Raw genomic sequence first — 18549 nt, 5'->3', positions numbered from 1 at the left:
AAACTACACATCAGACTTTAGGAGGAAAAGTGACGGATAGTGAATTGAATTGAAACTTCAAGAGAAGATAAATAACTAGACACCAGTGCTAATCTTAATCTTGCAACTATTATCATATGTCCTTTAATGACCACAAGAGGTCAGAACCTCACTTTTTCATCTGCTTTAGCAGCAGAGTGCCCGTAAGTATCACAGTGAGGATTTAGGTTCACCAATATCTCTGAAGGAAGAAGGTCCTCTACTGGCTCAGCAAGACTGCTTCCTGCAGCATCATGGTGTCCATTGCAGGTCTACTAACCTGGTCTGGACATGTGTAGTTTGTGAGATAGCCTCACAGTACACAGTGACATGGATCCATGTACTCTGATTTAAAAGTTACTGTTCCAACACTGGGAATTTTTGCCCTTCCAGCTGAGGTCAGCATTGTGTGCATTGCCTTCTGCTTACTTATGGATTGATTTTTTTTTTTTTTCAGATTCATGACTACAAAGAGGGGACCCCAGAAGAGAAGACTTACTACATCGAGTTGTGGGATGTTGGTGGTTCAGTGGGCAGTGCTAGTAGCGTGAAAAGCACACGGGCAGTTTTTTACAACTCTGTGAATGGTAAATTATGTTTGGTGTAATTCCATTTTTGTTTCCGACTACTCTCTGTTGTGAGATGTCAGTATTGGTTTTCAGTCAGGATTCACCCAGGTTTTATTATAATATCTGCACTTTGAAAAAAGAAATTAGACTGGAAAGAATTCATAGATTCCTTTAGTCAAATTTATCTGTTTGGAGTCAGCTGTGAGCAGGAAAACCATTCTGAGTAATGATATGCAAATGAACAGAATACAATATCTCACTCTGTTCCAGCCTTCCTGTGTTCCAGAACTAACACAATAGGGAGTCTTTGAAACTTCAGTAGGGTTTCTTCAGGCTAGGCGTGCAGTAATGAAGACATGTTTCACTCTTCCAGGCCTCATAAACATACAGGGACTTAATTTTTTTTTCTTTTCTGTTGGCTGGTTCAGGACGTATGCTAAGAAAAATTTATTGGTTGTATAATCATTTGCATTAGTCCTGCCAAGTATTTCCAGCCCTGGCAGACTGTGAGATATTGTCCCACAGGGTGGATTTTATTTAAATCACTAGTCAGAAGACTCAATTTAATCATGGTTTTCTACATAAAAGTGCATTCTTGTTGGTTGTTAAAACCTTAATACATATTCTTCACAATTCAGAGATAGATGTAGGTTTCATTTTTGGAAAGTACACACTATACATTTTTAAACAGTGATTTATTTTGAAAACTTTTCAGATTAGTTTTACAGCTGTATCAGAAAATGCATGATTGTTTGGTTATTTCATTTACCAAAGGTAATTGAAGCAGATATTTATGGGAGGTGATCTATCTCCAATTCAACAGGTTAATCATTAATATTTGGAGGATTTTCTTGCCATGCTGTATTAGGAGAAGAACATCACCAGATAGACATTTAAATTGTTTTATTTAACTAAAACAACAGTGTTAGGTATTCTGGATTTTTTTTTCTTCAACAGCAAACATACAATGTTTTAACAAAACAAGCATATGTCCCTCGCTTCTCACATTTATATCCAGACTTCTTTTCCGCTTCCAACAATCTTCTATTCATTGAAGCTTTAAAAACTTTGCACTTTTAGAGAGAGGTAAGGGATTGACTCTGTGTACACAAATTTGCAGAGGGACAATAGGGTTGAGGTCTGTTATTTCTCACTTCTCTATATTATTTATTTATTTAAAAACATTTTTGCTGTTAATGAGCATGTTACCTCTGGAGACACAAATTTAAGAACTGCAAAACTAAGCATCTCTGATGTATCTTCTAGACTGAGCACTGAGTCTGATTGGATAGATAGAAAGATTAACCTAAATAATCTATACAGAAGCCCCTGGAACACCATAAAATTGGGTCCCTAATCCATAAACTATTGGAACTCCATTTACAAAACTTTTCTTAAACATTACATGAATATTCACCTCTATCCTGATGTAATGCGACTCGATATAACACAGGTTCGCATACAAGGCGGTAAAGCTCTGAGCAGCGTGTTAAGGGTGCTAGGCCAGGCTGGGGCTAAGGGGTTGGATAAGGGGCAGAGGGTCTCTGGGGCGGTCAGGGGCTTTCTCCCCCCCCCCCAGGTCTGGGAGGCAGTAGCTGTGGGGGGGCATCTTTGGGGGTTCTGCAGTCCCAGAGTGGCCCTGGGGATTAGTAGGGGGCTGGGAGCAGCTTGCTCACTTCCATCACCCCGGCCCCAGCTGTGTTGCTCAGGGGAGGGGCCTTGGAGGAAGGGATCCCCCCACACTCACCAGCAGCAGCGGAAGTGGAGCAACCCGGTCTCAGCCCGCTCCACTTTGCCACCTCCCAGCCGTGGAGCTCCGCTTCCCACCACAGGTGAGTATGGGGCCGTCCTTTCCCTAACCTCCCCACACTTGCCTGCAGCGGGACGTGGAGCGCTGCGGCTGGGAGGTGGCAGAGTGGAGCGGGCTGAGGCCGGGCTACTCTTCCGCTGCTACCGGTGAGTGCCTGTCGGGGTGTGGATAGGGGACAGGGAGCAGGGGGTAGTGGATGGGGTCCTGGGCATGATTAGGGATGGGGGTCTCTGAAGGGGGTGGTCAGGGAACAAGGAACAGGGAGGGCCAAAGCAAGTTCAATATAACACGGTCTCACCTATAACACGGTGAGATTTTTTGTCTCTCGAGAATCGCGTTATATTGGGGTAGAGGTGTGTTGTCTCATACTGTAGAATTAGAATTTATAATCCCTATTCCATGATGAGATATAATGTATCTTAATTAAAACTATCTTTAGATATGCTTTTTCCTCAAAAAGCATTTTATCAAAAAAATCCAATTTTAAATTTAAAAAAATCAGATTTTTTTATTTGAAAAAAAAATCATTTGTTTTTTATCCACCCTGTTGTCCCATAAAACATTCTGATTACCATCATGCCTTTTTTTACTTCATTTTCAAAATAACTTTTAACACTGAATCTCACAACCACCTACAACTAGGAATTAATACTTTATATCATTGGGAAAATGGTATCCTAGCTACGAAATATTGATTTATATCCTTGTAATTCATAAAACATGATCCTTTAAATTCAAGTAGGAAAAAAAAAGGAAGGCGATAATTGGAATAACACGATATTTAATGTCCTGTTTCTCGTTATATTATGCCATTGTTGGAAACAAAGCAGGAGTGTTCACTGAGAAATTTGAGGCAACCAAAATGACCAGTCTTGAAAATTTTGTCCAAAACGTGCTATTTTGTTCAGCTTCTTAGTCTATATTTCTTATAATGGTATCTGAGTGCTGTTCAGTAGTACATTAAGCAGTGTGATAGTAATCTGTCACTTATGGTTCTTAGCATTATTTTGGGAAAATAATGGAAAATTGCATGTGGATACTTATTTATTTATTATGGAGGTACCAGCCAGGGTTCTGTAGTTAAGATTGAGTTGATTTTTGCTCTTAAAGCGGGGTGTGATGTTGCACTCCATATGCTTTATGAAAATATGCTTATGAATCTGAATATGATGTAACTGGAATATGCTTTATGCAAAAGGTCTCTTGTAAGGTATCGTTACAAACCTTATAGTCTACTGAGTGTGTTCATCCTATTTGTTTGCATTTATTATTTCTATGTCTGGAGTTAGGAGAATAAGATATAAACTTGTATTACTGATGTGAACATATTAAGTGGAAGGCATTAAGTGTGCTTCGGAATCAATGACTGGAAATGGCTCTGTTTACTTGAAAACCTTCCTGTGCACGTGTGGACCAGCCCAGGAAAAATGGAGGCTGGGGTCTCACAGGACACATGAACATGGGCACATCTACACTTGCAAAGTTAAAGCGCCAGCAGTTACAGCGCAGCTCAGAGAACACAGAAGGGATACCACTGTCGTGTGTTCACACTGATAGCTGCCTGCACAATAGCATGTTCACACTTGTGGCACTTGCAGGGCTATTCAGAGTGGTGAACTCTGGGCATCTATTCCACAGAGCACCTTTTTCTCTTTTGCCGCTAAGACTTGTTGGAAGGCGGAGGGGGTTGTGGGGCATCCTGGGTCCAGTCCCAATGCCCTGTGATGCATTGCTTTGCATCGCGTCAATCCCTGTGCTTCTGTCTGCATTTGGCACCATCTTTCAACAGTTCGTGTACTGCACGCCCTGCCTCTTCCAGGCTGCAGGAATGGATCCTGAACTGCTAACCAGCATGCTACTTGCTCTGACCAGTACGTCACAAGTGGCAGTGAAGTTATTCCTTAAACTACAAAGGCAAGAGGAGTGCGACATTGATCTCACCACGCGTTGTAGCTACGACATGAGATTGCTTGTGGCATTCACGGAGGTGCTGACCACCGTGGAATGCCACTTTTGGGCTCAGGAAACAAGCACTGAGTGGTGGGATCGAATTGTGATGCACATGTGGGATGACGAGCAGTGGCTGCAGAACTTTCGCATGAGGAAAGCCGCATTCACGAGACAGTGTGAGCTCGCCCCAGCCCTGTGGCACAAGGACACAAGAATGAGAGCTGCCCTGTCACTGGAGAAGCGTATGGCGACTGCACGGTGGAAGCTAGCTACTTCAGAGTGCTACTGGATCGGTCACTGACCAGTTCAGAGGGGGAAGTCGACGGTTGGAGTTGTACTGATGGAAGTATGCAGGGCTATTAATCGCATCCTGCTCTGAAAGACTGTGTCTCTGGGCAACATGCGTGACATTCTGGATGGGTTTGCACAAATGGGCTTCCCTAACTGTGGAGGGGCGATAGTTGGCACACATATTCTAATTCTGGCACCAGACCACTTAGCCACCAAGTACATTAATCACAAGGGGTATTTCTCAGTAGTTCTTCAGATGCTTGTGGATCACCGTGGGCGTTTTCCAGACTGTTAACACAAGCTGGTCCAGAAAGGTACATGACACACACATCTTTCGGAACGCTGGCCTGTTCAAGAAGCTGCAAGGAGGGACTTTCTTCACGGACATTGCTGTAGGGGAAGTCGAAATGCCCATTGTCATCCTGGGAGACCCCGCCTACCCCTTAATGGCGTGGCTCATGAAGCTATACACAGGTCAACTTGACAGCAGCAAGGAGTGGTTCAACAACAGGCTGAGCAAGTGCAGAATGACTGTGGAATGTGCTTTGGGCTGTTTAAAAGCCCGCTGACGCTGCCTCTGTGGGAAGCTGGGCATGGCCAATGACAATGTGCCTATGCTTACAGCTGTGTGCTGTATGCTCCATAATATTTGTGAAGGGAAGGATGAAAGCTTCACTCAGGACTGGACTGCAGAGGCTCAGCGCCTGGAGGCTGAGTTTGAACAGCCAGAGACCAGGGCTATTAGAAGAGCACAGCGCAGGGCCATAAGGATCCGGGATGCCTTGAGACAGCAATTTGAAGCTGAAAGCCACTAATTTTTGTTGCTATGCTCGGGATTGCAGTGCTTATAATGCTAGGAGGTGATTGGTGCACATGATGCAAGAAAGAACCTTAACATTATTGTATGTTTGCTTTGCACTGCTATTTTTAATTTCACTTAATAGAATAAAGATGGTTTCCAAACACACAATTCTTTTATTAAAAGACAGCAACCAGAGGAGGAGTCAAAGGAAAAAATTCATCAGCAGGGTGGGGAAGGGGGTGTGGGAAAAAGGAAGCTCTCAAGAGGAGGAGGGGTCCCGGGACAGCTACAGATTTCTGTATGTCCAGGGATCATACCCAGCCTTCTCCTTTGGAGTACAATGCACCCGGTGCTGTACTTAGCAGGGCCAAACTGCTGAGGGATGGGTGCTGAGTGCAGTGGGTAGTGGGAGTCCACATGCTGGATTGTGAGGAGGGAGGAGTGGAATGCTGCGGTTAGAGAGTGGAGCCAGGAGGTAGATAAGAGTGTGTTGGCGGTCTGTGGGCAGCACATGGGAAAGAGTTTGCGACAGCGGCTGCATGGGAGGTGCTCCATAACTGGAGCAGCTGGTACAGGAGTAGGAGCAGCTGGTACAGGACCACAAGGGGAGAGGCAATTCTCGATTTAGTCCTGAGTGGAGCGCAGGATCTGGTCCAAGAGGTAAATTTAACAGGACCGCTTGGAAATAATGACCATAATATTTAACATTCCTGTGGTGAGAAGAACACCTCAGCAGCCCAGCACTGTGGCATTTAATTTCAGAAAGGGGAACTATGCAGAAATGAGGAGGTTAGTTAAACAGAAATTAAAGGGTCAGTGACTAGAGTGAGATTCTTTCAAGCTGCATGGACACTTTCCAAAGACACCATAGTAGAGGCTCAACTTAAATGTATACCCCAAATTAAAAAAAAAAAAAAACACAGTAAAAGAACTAAAAAGAGCCACCATGGCTTAACAACCATGTAAAGGAAGCAGTGAGAGATAAAAAGGTGGAAGTCAAATCCTAGTGAAGTAAATAGAAAGGAGCATAAACATTGCCAAATTAAAAATGTAATAAGAAAAGCCAAAAAGGAGTTCGAAGAACAGCTAGCCAAAAACTCAAAAGGTAATAACAAAATGTTTTTTAAGTACATCAGAAGCAGGAAGGTTGCTAAAAAACCATTGTGGTCCCTGGATGATCGAGATAAAAAAGGAGCACTTAAAGATGATAAAGTCATTGCGGAGAAACTAAATGAATTCTTTCCTTCAGTCTTCATGGCTGAGGACGTTAGGGAGATTCCCAAACCTGAGCCGTCCTTTGTAGGTGAAAAATCTGAGGAAATGTCACAGATTGAAGTGTCATTAGAGGAGGTTTTGGAATTAATTGATAAACTTAACATTAACAAGTCACCGGGACCGGATGGCATTCACCCAAGAGTTCTGAAAAAACTCAAATGTGAAATTGTGAAACTATTAACTATGGTTTGTAACCTGTCCTTTAAATCAGCTTCTGTACCCAATGACTGGAAGATAGCGAATGTAACGCCAATATTTAAAAAGGGCTCTAGAGGTGATCCTGGCAATTAGACTGGTAAGGCTGGGCAGGGCCTCTGCTGGCCTCTCGGGGAGCGGATTGAGGGTGGGGAGGGGATGGATTTGGGTCCTGCTTTCCCTGTGTAATATATTACATTCCCTCCCCCCCTCCATATGGGCTTGTTTCCTTCTTGCCTCCGGGTCAAGGCCTGTCCTGGGCCATGCTGGGTGGGGGATAGGGCGAGCGACCCCTTGTTTTTGGGGGGAGGGATAGCTCAGTGGTTTGAGCATTGGCCCGCTAAACCCAGAGTTGTGAGTTCAATACTTGAGGGGCCCACTTAGGGATCTGGGGCAAAATCAGTACTTGGTCCTGCTAGTGAAGGCAGCGGCCTGGACTCAATGACCTTTCAAGGTCCCTTCCAGCTCTAGGAGATAGGATATCTCCACCCTCTGACAAAAAGAGGCTAGAGACACCATTCCTTACCCATCCTAGCTAATAGCCATTAATGGGCTTAACCTCTATGAATTTATCTAGTTCTCTTTTAAACACTGTTATAGTCCTAGCCTTCACAACCTCCTCAGACAAGGAGTTCCACAGGTTGACTATGTGCTGTGTGAAAATGATTTGAAGAGCTAAAGAGTGTTGGAGGGTGCTTTGTAGGTTGCTTACAAAGTCTAGAATATTAGTTCCTGGAGAAGGCGTAAACCCCTCCCATTGCTGCTTCATCAGCTGTAATGGCTCCTTAACCTCGTGGCCATACACAAGTTCAAATGGTGAAAACCCTAAACTGGGATGTGGTACAGCCCTGTAAGCAAAAAGCAACTGCTGCAACACTAAGTCCCAATCATTGGAGTGTTCATTTACGAATTTACGTATCATGGCCCCCAAAGTTCATTTAACCTCTCCACCAGGCCATTGGTTTGATGGTGGTAAGGGGTGGCAACTAAGTGATTCACCCCATGAGCTTCACACAGGTTTTTCATGGTCCCTGCCAGGAAATTAGTTCTCGAATCTGTAAGGATGTCGGAGGGCCAACCTACCCTGGCAAAAATGTCTACTAAGGCCTGGCACACACTTTTAGCTCTGGTGTTGCTTAGAGCTACTGCTTCCGGCCATCGGGTAGCAAAATCCATGAAAGTTAGTATGTACTGCTTTCCTCTGGGGTTCTTTTTTTGGGAAAGGACCCAGAATATCAACAGCTACTTGCTGAAATGGGACCTCAATTATAGGGAGTGGCTGGAGAGGGGCTTTGACATGGTCTTGGGGCTTTCCCACTCGTTGGCACACCTCACAAGACCGGACATAATTAGCAACGTCCTTGCCCATCCCCTCCCAGTGGAAGGACTTCCCCAAATGTTCTTTGGTTCTGTTCATCCCAGAATGGCCACTGGGATGATCATGAGCTAAGATCAAGAGCTTTACCCGGTACTTAGTTGGGACTACCAACTGTCTTTGAGAACGCCAGTTTTCCTGGTGTTCACCAGAAAGAGTTTCCTTGTATAAAAGTCCTTGTTCTACAACAAACTAGGATCGGTTAGAAGAGCTGAGAGGCGGTGGGGTGCTCTGTGCCGCCAACCCAAGCTTTCTGAAGGCTGTCATCTGCTTCCTGCTGAGCCTGAAACTGTTCCCTTGATGCTGGAAACATCAGTTCCTTCTTGGATTGTGGACTTGAGCTTGGTCCCTCTGGAAGCGATGTAGGTGAGGGGGTTGTTTTCATTGATTGTGAACCGCTCTCCACTGGTGCACTATGTGATATTTCAGGCTCTGGTTGAGCCTCTTGGGTAGGGTTATCTGCTGTTTCTGCCAGTTCAGGCCCGCTGGTGCCCTCTGGCGTTGGAGTTGTAGATGGGTTTGCAAGCGTGGAGTCAGTGCTGGCAACAGTTCTGGTGCTTGTTGCTTTGCCACTTCCGGTTCTGGGACTGGATTCACTAGAGCTGTAGCATTCATGGGTAGAAGATCCAATTCCACCACCTCTGTCTGGGTCTCTGGTAACACAGATGGGGCCCTGGTGGACAGCTCAGGAACAGGGATGGGTGTGGAAGCTTGCTTGGCCTGGCTGCGTGTGACCATTCCCACCCTCTTGGCTAGCTTCACATGGCTGGCCAAGTCTTCCCCCAGTAGCATGGGGATGGGATAATTGTTATAGACTGCAAAAGTCCACATTCCAGACTAGCCCTTGTACTGGACAGGCAACTCAGCTGTAGCAAGTTTACAGATTTTGACATGAATGGGTGAATTGTCACTTGGGCCTCTGGGTTGATGAATTGGGTTATCCATTAAGGATTGGTGGATAGCTGACACTTGTGCCCCAGTGTCCCTCCATGCGATAACCTTCTTTCCACCCACTCTCAAGGTTTCCCTTCGCTCTGAGGGTATTTGAGAGGCATCTGGGCCTGGGGATCTTTGGTGTGATTGTGGTGTAATGAACTGTAATCGTTTGGGGTTCTTGGGGCAGTGGGCCTTTATATGTTCTAGTTTATTACATTTAAAACATCGCCCAGCTGACTGGTCACTGGGCCGAGGTGGGTTGCTGGAAACTGGTGAGGTGAGACAATATGGTGTCTGGGGCTTTCCGTGGGTTGTAGGTGGGGCCTTGGGTTGCCCCCAGTGATAGGGTTTGGTTTCGGTTTGCCCCCTCTGATATTTGCTCCAATTGCTAGTAGTTTTTTTCTTTTCTGCCACTTCCACCCATCTGGCTCCAATCTCCCCCCGCCTCGGTTACAGTTTTGGGCTTCCCATCTAGGATGTACCTTTCTATTTCCTCAGGAACACCCTCTAAGAACTACTCCATTTGCATTAGGAAGGACGGCTCTTCCAGAGATTCAGCACTTGCTCCTGATATCCAGGCATCCCAATTCTTTCCAATGTGGTAGGCGTATCGGGTAAATGACACATCTGGTTTCCACCTTAGGGCTCTGAACCGCAGACTGGCATGCTCAGGTGTTAGCCCCATTCTGATTCTGGCCTTGGTTTGAAAAAGTTTATAATCGTTCATGCGTTCCTTAGGCATTTCAGCCGCCACCTCTGCTAAGGGTCCACTGAGCTGTGGCCTCAGCTCTATCATGTACTAGTCTGTGGAGATGCTCCCCAACATACCTCTCTGCCTCCCTTAGCTCCTCCAGTTCCGCCACCCTGGCCTCCAAAGTCCGTACGTGGTCTCTGAGAGCTAGGAGCTCCTTGCACTGACTGCACACATATGCCACCTGCCCACAGGGCAGGTAATCATACATGCTTGAGCAGGGGGTTGGACTAGATGACCTCCTGAGGTCCCTTCCAACCCTGATAGTCTATGATTTCCTAGTCTATGCTACACTCAGTGCAATAAACTAGGTAGCTCCCACTCTGCTGCTGGGCTTCTGACTGCATTGTCTTCTAGTTAATGAAAGGGTGGTTTAAAGAAAGGGGTTTTGGAATATGGTTTGGATTATAGGTTTTAAGGGGACTACAGGGGAACAAGTAGGACCTACAAGGGACCCCCCCTCCCTTCCCACTCCCTTTCCAAACACCCTGCAAAACTCCCTGTTAGCAGCCCCTGTTCGCAAGCTCCCTGGTCACTTGTGCACGGCTTTTGTAGGTGACAAATCTGAGGAACTGTCACAGATTGAAGTGTCACTAGAGGAGGTTTTGGAATTAATTGATAAACTCAACATTAACAAGTCACCGGGACCAGATGGCATTCACCCAAGATTTCTGAAAGAACTCAAATGTGAAGTTGCGGAACTATTAACTAAGGTTTCTAACCTGTCCTTTAAATCAGCTTTGGTACCCAATGACTGGAAGTTAGCTAATGTAACGCCAATATTTAAAAAGGGCTCTAGAGGTGATCCCGGCAATTACCGATCGGTAAGTCTAACGTCGGTACTGGGCAAATTAGTTGAAACAATAGTTAAGAATAAAATTGTCAGACACATAGAAAAACATAAACTGTTGCGCAATAGTCAACATGGGGTTTCTGTAAAGGGAAATTGTGTCTTACTAATCTATTAGAGTTCTTTGAAGGGGTCAACAAACATGTGGACAAATGGGATCCAGTGGACATAGTGTACTTAGATTTCCAGAAAGCCTTTGACAAAGTCCCTCACCAAAGGCTCTTACGTAAATTAAGCTGTCATGGGATAAAAGGGAAGGTCCTTTCATGGATTCAGAACTGGTTAAAAGACAGGGAACAAAGGGTAGGAATTAATGGTTAATTCTCAGAATGGAGAGGGGTAACTAGTGGTGTTCCCCAAGGGTCAGTCCTAGGACCAATTCTATTCAATTTATTCATAAATGATCTGGAGAAAGGGGTAAACAGTGAGGTGGCAAAGTTTGCAGATGATACTAAACTACTCAAGATAGTTAAGACCAAAGCAGATTGTGAAGAACTTCAAAAAGATCTCACAAAACTAAGTGATTGGGCAACAAAATGGCAAATGAAATTTAATGTGGATAAATGTAAAGTAATGCACATTGAAAAAAATAACCCCAACTATACATACAATATGATGGGGGCTAATTTAGCTACAACGAGTCAGGAAAAAGATCTTGGCGTCATCGTGGATAGTGCACAGAGGCAGTCAAAAAAGCAAACAGGATGTTAGGAATCATTAAAAAGGGTATAGAGAATAAGACAGAGAATATATTATTGCCCTTATATAAATCCATGGTACGCCCACATCTCGAATACTGTGTACAGATGTGGTCTCCTCACCTCAAAAAAGATATTCTAGCACTAGAAAAGGTTCAGAAAAGGGCAACTAAAATTATTAGGGGTTTGGAGAGGGTCTCATATGAGGAAAGATTAAAGAGGCTAGGCCTCCTCAGTTTGGAAAAGAAGAGACTAAGGGGGGATATGAAAGAGGTATATAAAATCATGAGTGATGTTGAGAAAGTGGATAAGGAAAAGTTATTTACTTATTCCCATAATACAAGAACTAGAGGTCACCAAATGAAATTAATCGGTAGCAGGTTTAAAACAAATAAAAGGAAGTTCTTCACACAGCGCAGTCAACTTGTGGAACTCCTTACCTGAGGAGGTTGTGAAGGCTGGGACTATAACAATGTTTAAAAGGGAACTGGATAAATTCATGGTGGCTAAGTCCATAAATGGCTGTTAGCCAGGATGTGTAAAGAATGGTGTCCCTAGCCTCTGTTCATCAGAGGATGGAGATGGATGGCAGGAGAGAGATCACTTGATCATTGCCTGTTAGCTTCACTCCCTCTGGGGCACCTGGCATTGGCCACTGTCGGTAGACAGATACTGGGCTAGATGGACCCTTGGTCTGACCAGGTGCGGCCATTCTTATGTTCTTATGTTATGTTGTACCCAAGGCAGGCCCTTTCGAAATTTTCTAAGAAGGCCTCAGTATCATCACCTGCCTTGTAGGTGGGGAATTTTCTGGGATGGGAAGCAGTACCTGGAGAAGGTTTGTTAGGGTTGGCTGGTAAATCCTTCTTAGCCCTTGCTAATTCCAGTTCATGCTTTCTCTCTCTTTCCCTCTCCTCCATCTCTTTTTGTTTTGCCTTCATAGCTCTCTTGTGGGCAGTTTCTTCCCTTGCATTTTCTGCCTCCAAAATACTAATTTATAATTGTTTTAGTTCCATCCGTCTCTTATGTTCATTTTCTTTTTCTGTTGCTTCCAGTCTGGCCAGCTCTAGTTTATTAGCGGCGTCACTCGTATTCATTTTCCTGCTTTCGTGTGTGGGCCACATCCCTCTGCAGTTCACTGAAACTGGGATGCACTCAGCTCAGGGCTGCTTGGTTAACAGAAACTTTCTAACTAGCTATACCCGAGAGGTAGAAAGAAAGAAAAACAATTCAGCTTGTAAATTCCTTTTGCTGGCTGCTTACTCACAGCTTGAAGCCTTCTCTTAACAAAGACCCTTGTTAAAAAAAACTTAACACCTCTGCCTTCAGGCTGCTTTCTAAGCAGCTAGAAAGGAGAAAAAAAAATCCTACTGGCCTTTTGTTTAAAATGATCCCACCGCTATCACCATGTCAAGGTTCCTCCCCCACTCTGAACTTTAGGATACAGATGTGGGGACCTGCATAAACACTTCAAAGCTTAACTACCAGCTTAGATCTGGTTTTGCTACCACCATCCACCTTCCTCAGTCTGGAACATCCCCTTTCCTCCCAAAACCTTCCCCTCCCTGTGTAGCCTTGAGAAACTTCTTCACCAAGTTCCTGGTGAACACCGATCCAACCCCTTGGGTATTAACACAAGGAGAATTTAACCATCCCCCCTCCTTTCCCCCACCAATTCCTGGTGAGTCCAGATCCAATCCCCTTGGATCTTAAAACAAGGAAAAATCAATCAGGTTCTTAAAAAGAAAGCTTTTAATTAAAGAAAGAAAGGAAAAAATCATTTCTGTAAAATCAGGATGGAGAATACTTTACAGGGTAATCAGATTCATATAGCCTAGAGGAACCCCCTCTAGCCTTAGGTTCAAAGTTACAGCAAACAGAGGTAAAATCCTCTCAGCAAAAAGGAACATTTACAAGTTGAGAAAACAAAAATAAAACTAACACGCCTTGCCTGGCTGTTACTTACAAGTTTGAAATATGAGAAAGTGGTTCAGAAATATTTGGAGATCCTGGATTGATGTCTGGTCCTTCCTAGTCCCAAGAGCAAACGAACCCCCAAAACAAAGAGCACAAACAAAAGACTTCCCCCCCACCAAGATTTGAAAGTATCTTGTCCCCTTATTGGTCCTTTGGGTCAGGTGTCAGCCAGGTTTCCTGAGCTTCTTAACCCTTTACAGGTAAAAGGATTTTGGTGTCTCTGGCCATGAAGGATTTTATAGTATTGTACACAGGAGGGCTGTTCCCTTCCCTTTATAGTTATGACAGGGAGACAAGCCTGCTTTCTTCTTCGAGTGATTGCTCATATCCATTCCAGTTAGGTGTGCGCGCGCCACGTGCACATTCATCGGAAGATTTTTACCCTAGCAACACTCGGTGGGTCGGCTGGTCGCCCCCTGGGGTGGCGCCGCATATATACCCCTGCTGACCCAACCACCCCTCAGTTCCTTCTTACCGCCTGTGTCGGTCATTGGAACAGTGGAGCGCGGCTTAGCTAATCTCCACCTCCCTAGCTACTCGTAGTTTTCTCCTTGTTATTGTGTATATAGGTCAAAATTTTTATACTTGCCGTTAGTTTATTATTTTCTTTAACATAGTTAGTGTATATAGTTAAGAGGGATTCGGGGATTAGCCCTTTCCCCTCACCCCGTGCCGGGACCCATGCCCGGTTCACTGGGTTTCAAACCGTGCTCGGCCTGTCACAAACTGATGCCTACAGGAGATCCTCACGACTCCTGCCTTAAGTGCCTCGGGGAATCCCACCTTGCAGATAAGTGCTGCATTTGCAAGGCCTTCAAGCCGCGGACCAAAAAGGAGCGAGACTTTCATCTTAGACAGTTCCTGATGGAGGCAGCTCTCACTCCTCCACCATCGGCACTGAGCGCCAGACAGTCCACACCGGGGAGAAGTGCATCTTCGACACTGGAGTGCACCGGTACCACTAAGGCTCCTCAGCACCAACCGTCGCCGGCCCAGATGTCTGCTCGGCACCACTCCCTCTCCCCGCGGGTAAAACAACATAAGACTCCCGCCGCGTCCGTGTCCACGCTGCAGTCGGAGCACCTGCCTAAGTCAGACCACCCGGCACCGACAACTGCCGTGGCACCGACAACTTCAGCACTGTCGATTCCGGTCCCGCAAGAGCCGTCGAATCCGGTGCCTGACAGCTCCCCGGCATGTGCCGTGGTTGAGCTTACTATTCCCTCCACGTCGGAAACTTTCTCTACGGCAAGAGAACTGATTGCACTGACTGAGTCTGCACTGCCTCAACCCCCGGCCAGTGCGGGTTATACAGTCCATAGGCAAACCTGCCCTACTGAGACCATCCTCCGTCGGCACTGCTGAGAGGCACCGATCATGATCGCGGTCCCGCCAGCGTTCTCGGTCCCATCGCCTATCTCAGTCCCGACGCCGATCGCAGTCCCGGTACTGTTCTCCATCTCAGTACTGGTCGCACTCGCGGCACCGTTCAAGACCCAGTTCACCGGCCTGGTACTCTTGGTACTGATCAAGCTCCTGGCACTGCTCACGGCACCGCGCCTCTCTCAGCCGCTCCCGGCATCGAGCTTCAAGGTCCCGGCTGACCTCCTGGCACTGTTCCGGTCGCAGGTCCCTGTCTCCTTCCCGTTACCAGTATAGCACCTGGTACCGCTCTCCGCTGCAGCGTACAGACAGACTACCCAGGGGTGGAGACCATTCTCAGGAGTTTTCAGCTCCTCCTTGGCCGTCTCGTCATGCATCTATGTCATCCCATGTCGACAGTGCTTCCTATGCACAAGATCATGACTTAGATGTTCCCAGCCGTGTCTTTCAAGAGACCCAGGCTCAAGACCAAGGACCTCATTAGTGGTCCTTCTGGACGCCTTGGGCATATCATCAAGCCCAAAGTGGCCCTCCAGTGCCATCACGCTCCGTACTGTCGGAGCACTGGGTGCCAGAGGCTACTGTTAGCCGCCTCCCTGCTGCGGCTACGGAGGATGCTCCCATTCGGGCACCAGACCCTCAGGTCCCACCGGAGCCGGACGTTGCCCAAGTCCGTGAGACAACGGAGGACCCGATTGTCCCTGGCCTTTCCTCTTCCGCTTCTCCAGATGAAGCGGTGGTGGGGACATCCTCCTTGGGCCCTTCTCCAATTCACCTAAGGTCACATCAAGACCTCCTGAGACGGATGGCTCTGAATATGATAATCCAGGTGGAGGAGGTTCCGGAGATAGAGGACCTGGTGGTAGATATTTTGTCGGCTGACACTCTCACAAGGGTGGCCTTACCATTTATTCGGATGATCCAAGTGAAGGCTGATACCATCTGGCAGTCTCCAGCATCTATTCTGCCCACGGCTCAGGAAGTTGAGAGGAAGTATATGGTGCCCTCTAAGGGGTACGAATACCTGTACATACACCCTGCTCCCTCGTCATCCAATCGGTTAATGAAAGAGAGCGCCATGGCCAGCAAGCCCCTGCCCCAAAAGCAAAGGAGGCTAGGCACATGGATTTATTGGGGCGTAAAATCTACTGTGCCGGGGGCCTCCAACTCAGGCTGGCAAACCAACAAGCCCTGCTTAGCCGCTATAACTATAACACCTATGCGGCAGTTGAGAAATTCACAGAGCTAGTCGGCCAAGACTCGCTCCAAGAGTTTGCGGCCCTTTTGGAGGAAGGAAAGAAGGTGGTGAGAACTTCTCTCCAGGCTTCCTTAGACGCAGCCAACTCTGCAGCCAGAACTCTGGCTTCAGGAATTACCATGAGGCAAATATCATGGCTTCAGGTGTCAGGCTTTCCACCTGAATTGCAGCATACGATACAGGACTTGCCCTTTGAAGGTCAGGGCCTATTTTCGGAAAAGACTGACCCTAGGCTGCAGAGTCTGAAGGACAATAGGACAATGCGCTCGCTCGGGATGCACACACAGCAGACTCAGCGCAGACCCTTCCGGCCCCAGCCTCAGTGCCCTTACCCCCCGCCTAGACAGCAGCAGGACTTAGGCAGGAGGTGTGGCCGAGTAAATCGTAGACGGCAGTCTGGACCCCAAGAGGGTCAGAATCACGGCCTCGCCAAACCACCCGCGGGACTTAAACCAAACTTCGGAAGGCGTGCCCGAGGGTGACGTACCAGTTGTTCAACAGGATCCTTTCCCTCCCTTTTGCAACCGCCTTTCCTCTTTCCTCCCTGCGTGGACCCAACTAACTTCAGACCGTTGGGTCTTACGCACGGTAGAATTTGGATACCGCCTTCAGTTTATTTCACCCACTCCCCCCCTCATCCTCTTCCCTCTTCAGGGACCCCTCTCATGAGCAAATCCTCTTGCAGGAGGTACAGTCCCTCCTTGCCATGGGAGCTATAGAGGAGGTTCCGGAGGACTTGAGGGGCAAGGGGTTCTACTCCTGCTATTTCCTAATCCCCAAGGCAACGGGAGGTCTCAGACCAATTCTAGACCTGCGGGGACTCAACAAGTTCTTGATAAAGTTGAAGTTCTGCATGGTATCCCTGGGGACCATCATCCCATCCTTGGATCCTGGAGACTGGTATGCCACCCTCGATATGAAGGACGCGTATTTTCACATTGCCATTTATCCTCCGCACAGACGGTACCTCAGGTTTGTGGTCAACTGTCAACATTTCCAATTTACGGTCCTTCCGTTTAGCCTCTCCACAGCCCCAAGAGTGTTCACAAAGGGTATGGCCGTAGTCGCCACCTCCCTCCATCGTCGACGCATACATGTCTTCCCATATCTCGACGATTGGCTCATTCGCGGGGCCTCCGAGACCCAAGTAACGCGACACGTGGGCATCGTCAAGGACCTATTCCTCCATCTAGGCCTGACGATCAACCTAGAGAAATCTACTCTGGTTCCCACACAAAGAATAGAGTTAATTGGGCCCATTCTGGACTCCAATCTCGCCAGGGCCTGCTTACCACAGCCGCAGTTTCACACAATGATATCGATCGTACAAGGCCTACAAAAATTCCCAACCACTTCGGCTCAAACTTGTCTCGGCCTCCTGGGTCACATGGCTGTCTGCACGTTCGTGACCAAGCGTTTCAACAGCATCAGCAAGGCCATTGTGTCTCAGTGTTCACAGACAACACAACGGCCACGTATTACATAAACAAACAGGGGGACACGGTCCTCCCCCCTTTGTCAGGAAACCATTCAACTCTGGGACTTCTGTAGAGCCCATTCGATAGACCTGGTAGCGTCCTTTTCTCTCAGGGGTTCGGAACACTCTGGCAAATCGACTCAGCAGATCCTTCTGCTCTCACGAGTGGTCGATCCATCCGGACATTATTCATTCTGTTTTCCGGAAGTGGGGATTTCCCCGCATAGACCTCTTCACTTCCCGCGAGAATAGGAAATGCCAGATGTTCTGATCTTTCCAAGGTCTCTCCCCGGGCTCGATCTCGGACACTTTCCTGATACTGTGGACGAGCCAACTGCTTTACGCCTTTCCACCGTTCCTGCTGGTTCACAAGGTCCTGCTAAAGCTCCACAGGGACAGAGCTCACTTGATCATGATCGCCCCAGCGTGGCCCAGGCAGCACTGGTATACCATGTTGCTCGACCTGTCAATAGCCAGCCCAATTACCCTGCCTCTTCTCCCAGACCTCATAACTGAGGACCACAGCAGACTTCACCACCCAGACCTGCAGTCCCTTCACCTCATGGCATGACTCCTGCGTGGTTGAGCCAGTCAAGAGTTACGCTGCTCTGCCTCTGTACAACAAATACTCCTGGATAGCAGGAAACCTTCCACTCGGTCTACGTATCTGGCCAAGTGGAAGCGTTTCTCCTGCTGGTGCAAAACGCAAAATGTTACTCCCACCGAGGTCTCAATCCCCACCATCCTGCACTACCTCTGGTCTCTCAAACAGCAGGGCCTAGCGGTATCATCATTGAGGGTGCACTTGGCGGCCATTTCTATCTTCCACCCAGGGGAGAGTGGCCACTCCATGTTTTCACACCCTATGGTTTCCAGGTTCCTCAAGGGCTTGGAGCGCCTATACCCCCAAGTCTGTCGCCCTACCCCTACCTGG

The 18549-nt window shown here is 47.2% G+C and overlaps 1 protein-coding gene across 2 annotated transcripts in view; it reads left to right on the top strand.

Annotated features, from left to right (window-relative positions):
• Positions 1-18549, top strand: part of RABL3 (RAB, member of RAS oncogene family like 3) — a 44048-nt gene that overhangs the window by 4002 nt on the left and 21497 nt on the right. For both annotated transcript variants that reach the window (XM_030534306.1, XM_030534316.1), the window contains exon 3: positions 476-605. In XM_030534306.1, coding sequence (XP_030390166.1) covers positions 476-605 — 130 coding nt within the window. The remainder of the gene's footprint in view (positions 1-475; positions 606-18549) is intronic.

This window comes from Gopherus evgoodei, chromosome 1 (assembly GCF_007399415.2).
Source record: "Gopherus evgoodei ecotype Sinaloan lineage chromosome 1, rGopEvg1_v1.p, whole genome shotgun sequence".
NCBI lineage: Eukaryota > Metazoa > Chordata > Testudines > Testudinidae > Gopherus > Gopherus evgoodei.
The sequence above is the reverse complement of the archived record's forward strand: the minus strand, read 5'-3'. Positions and strand labels throughout refer to the sequence as shown.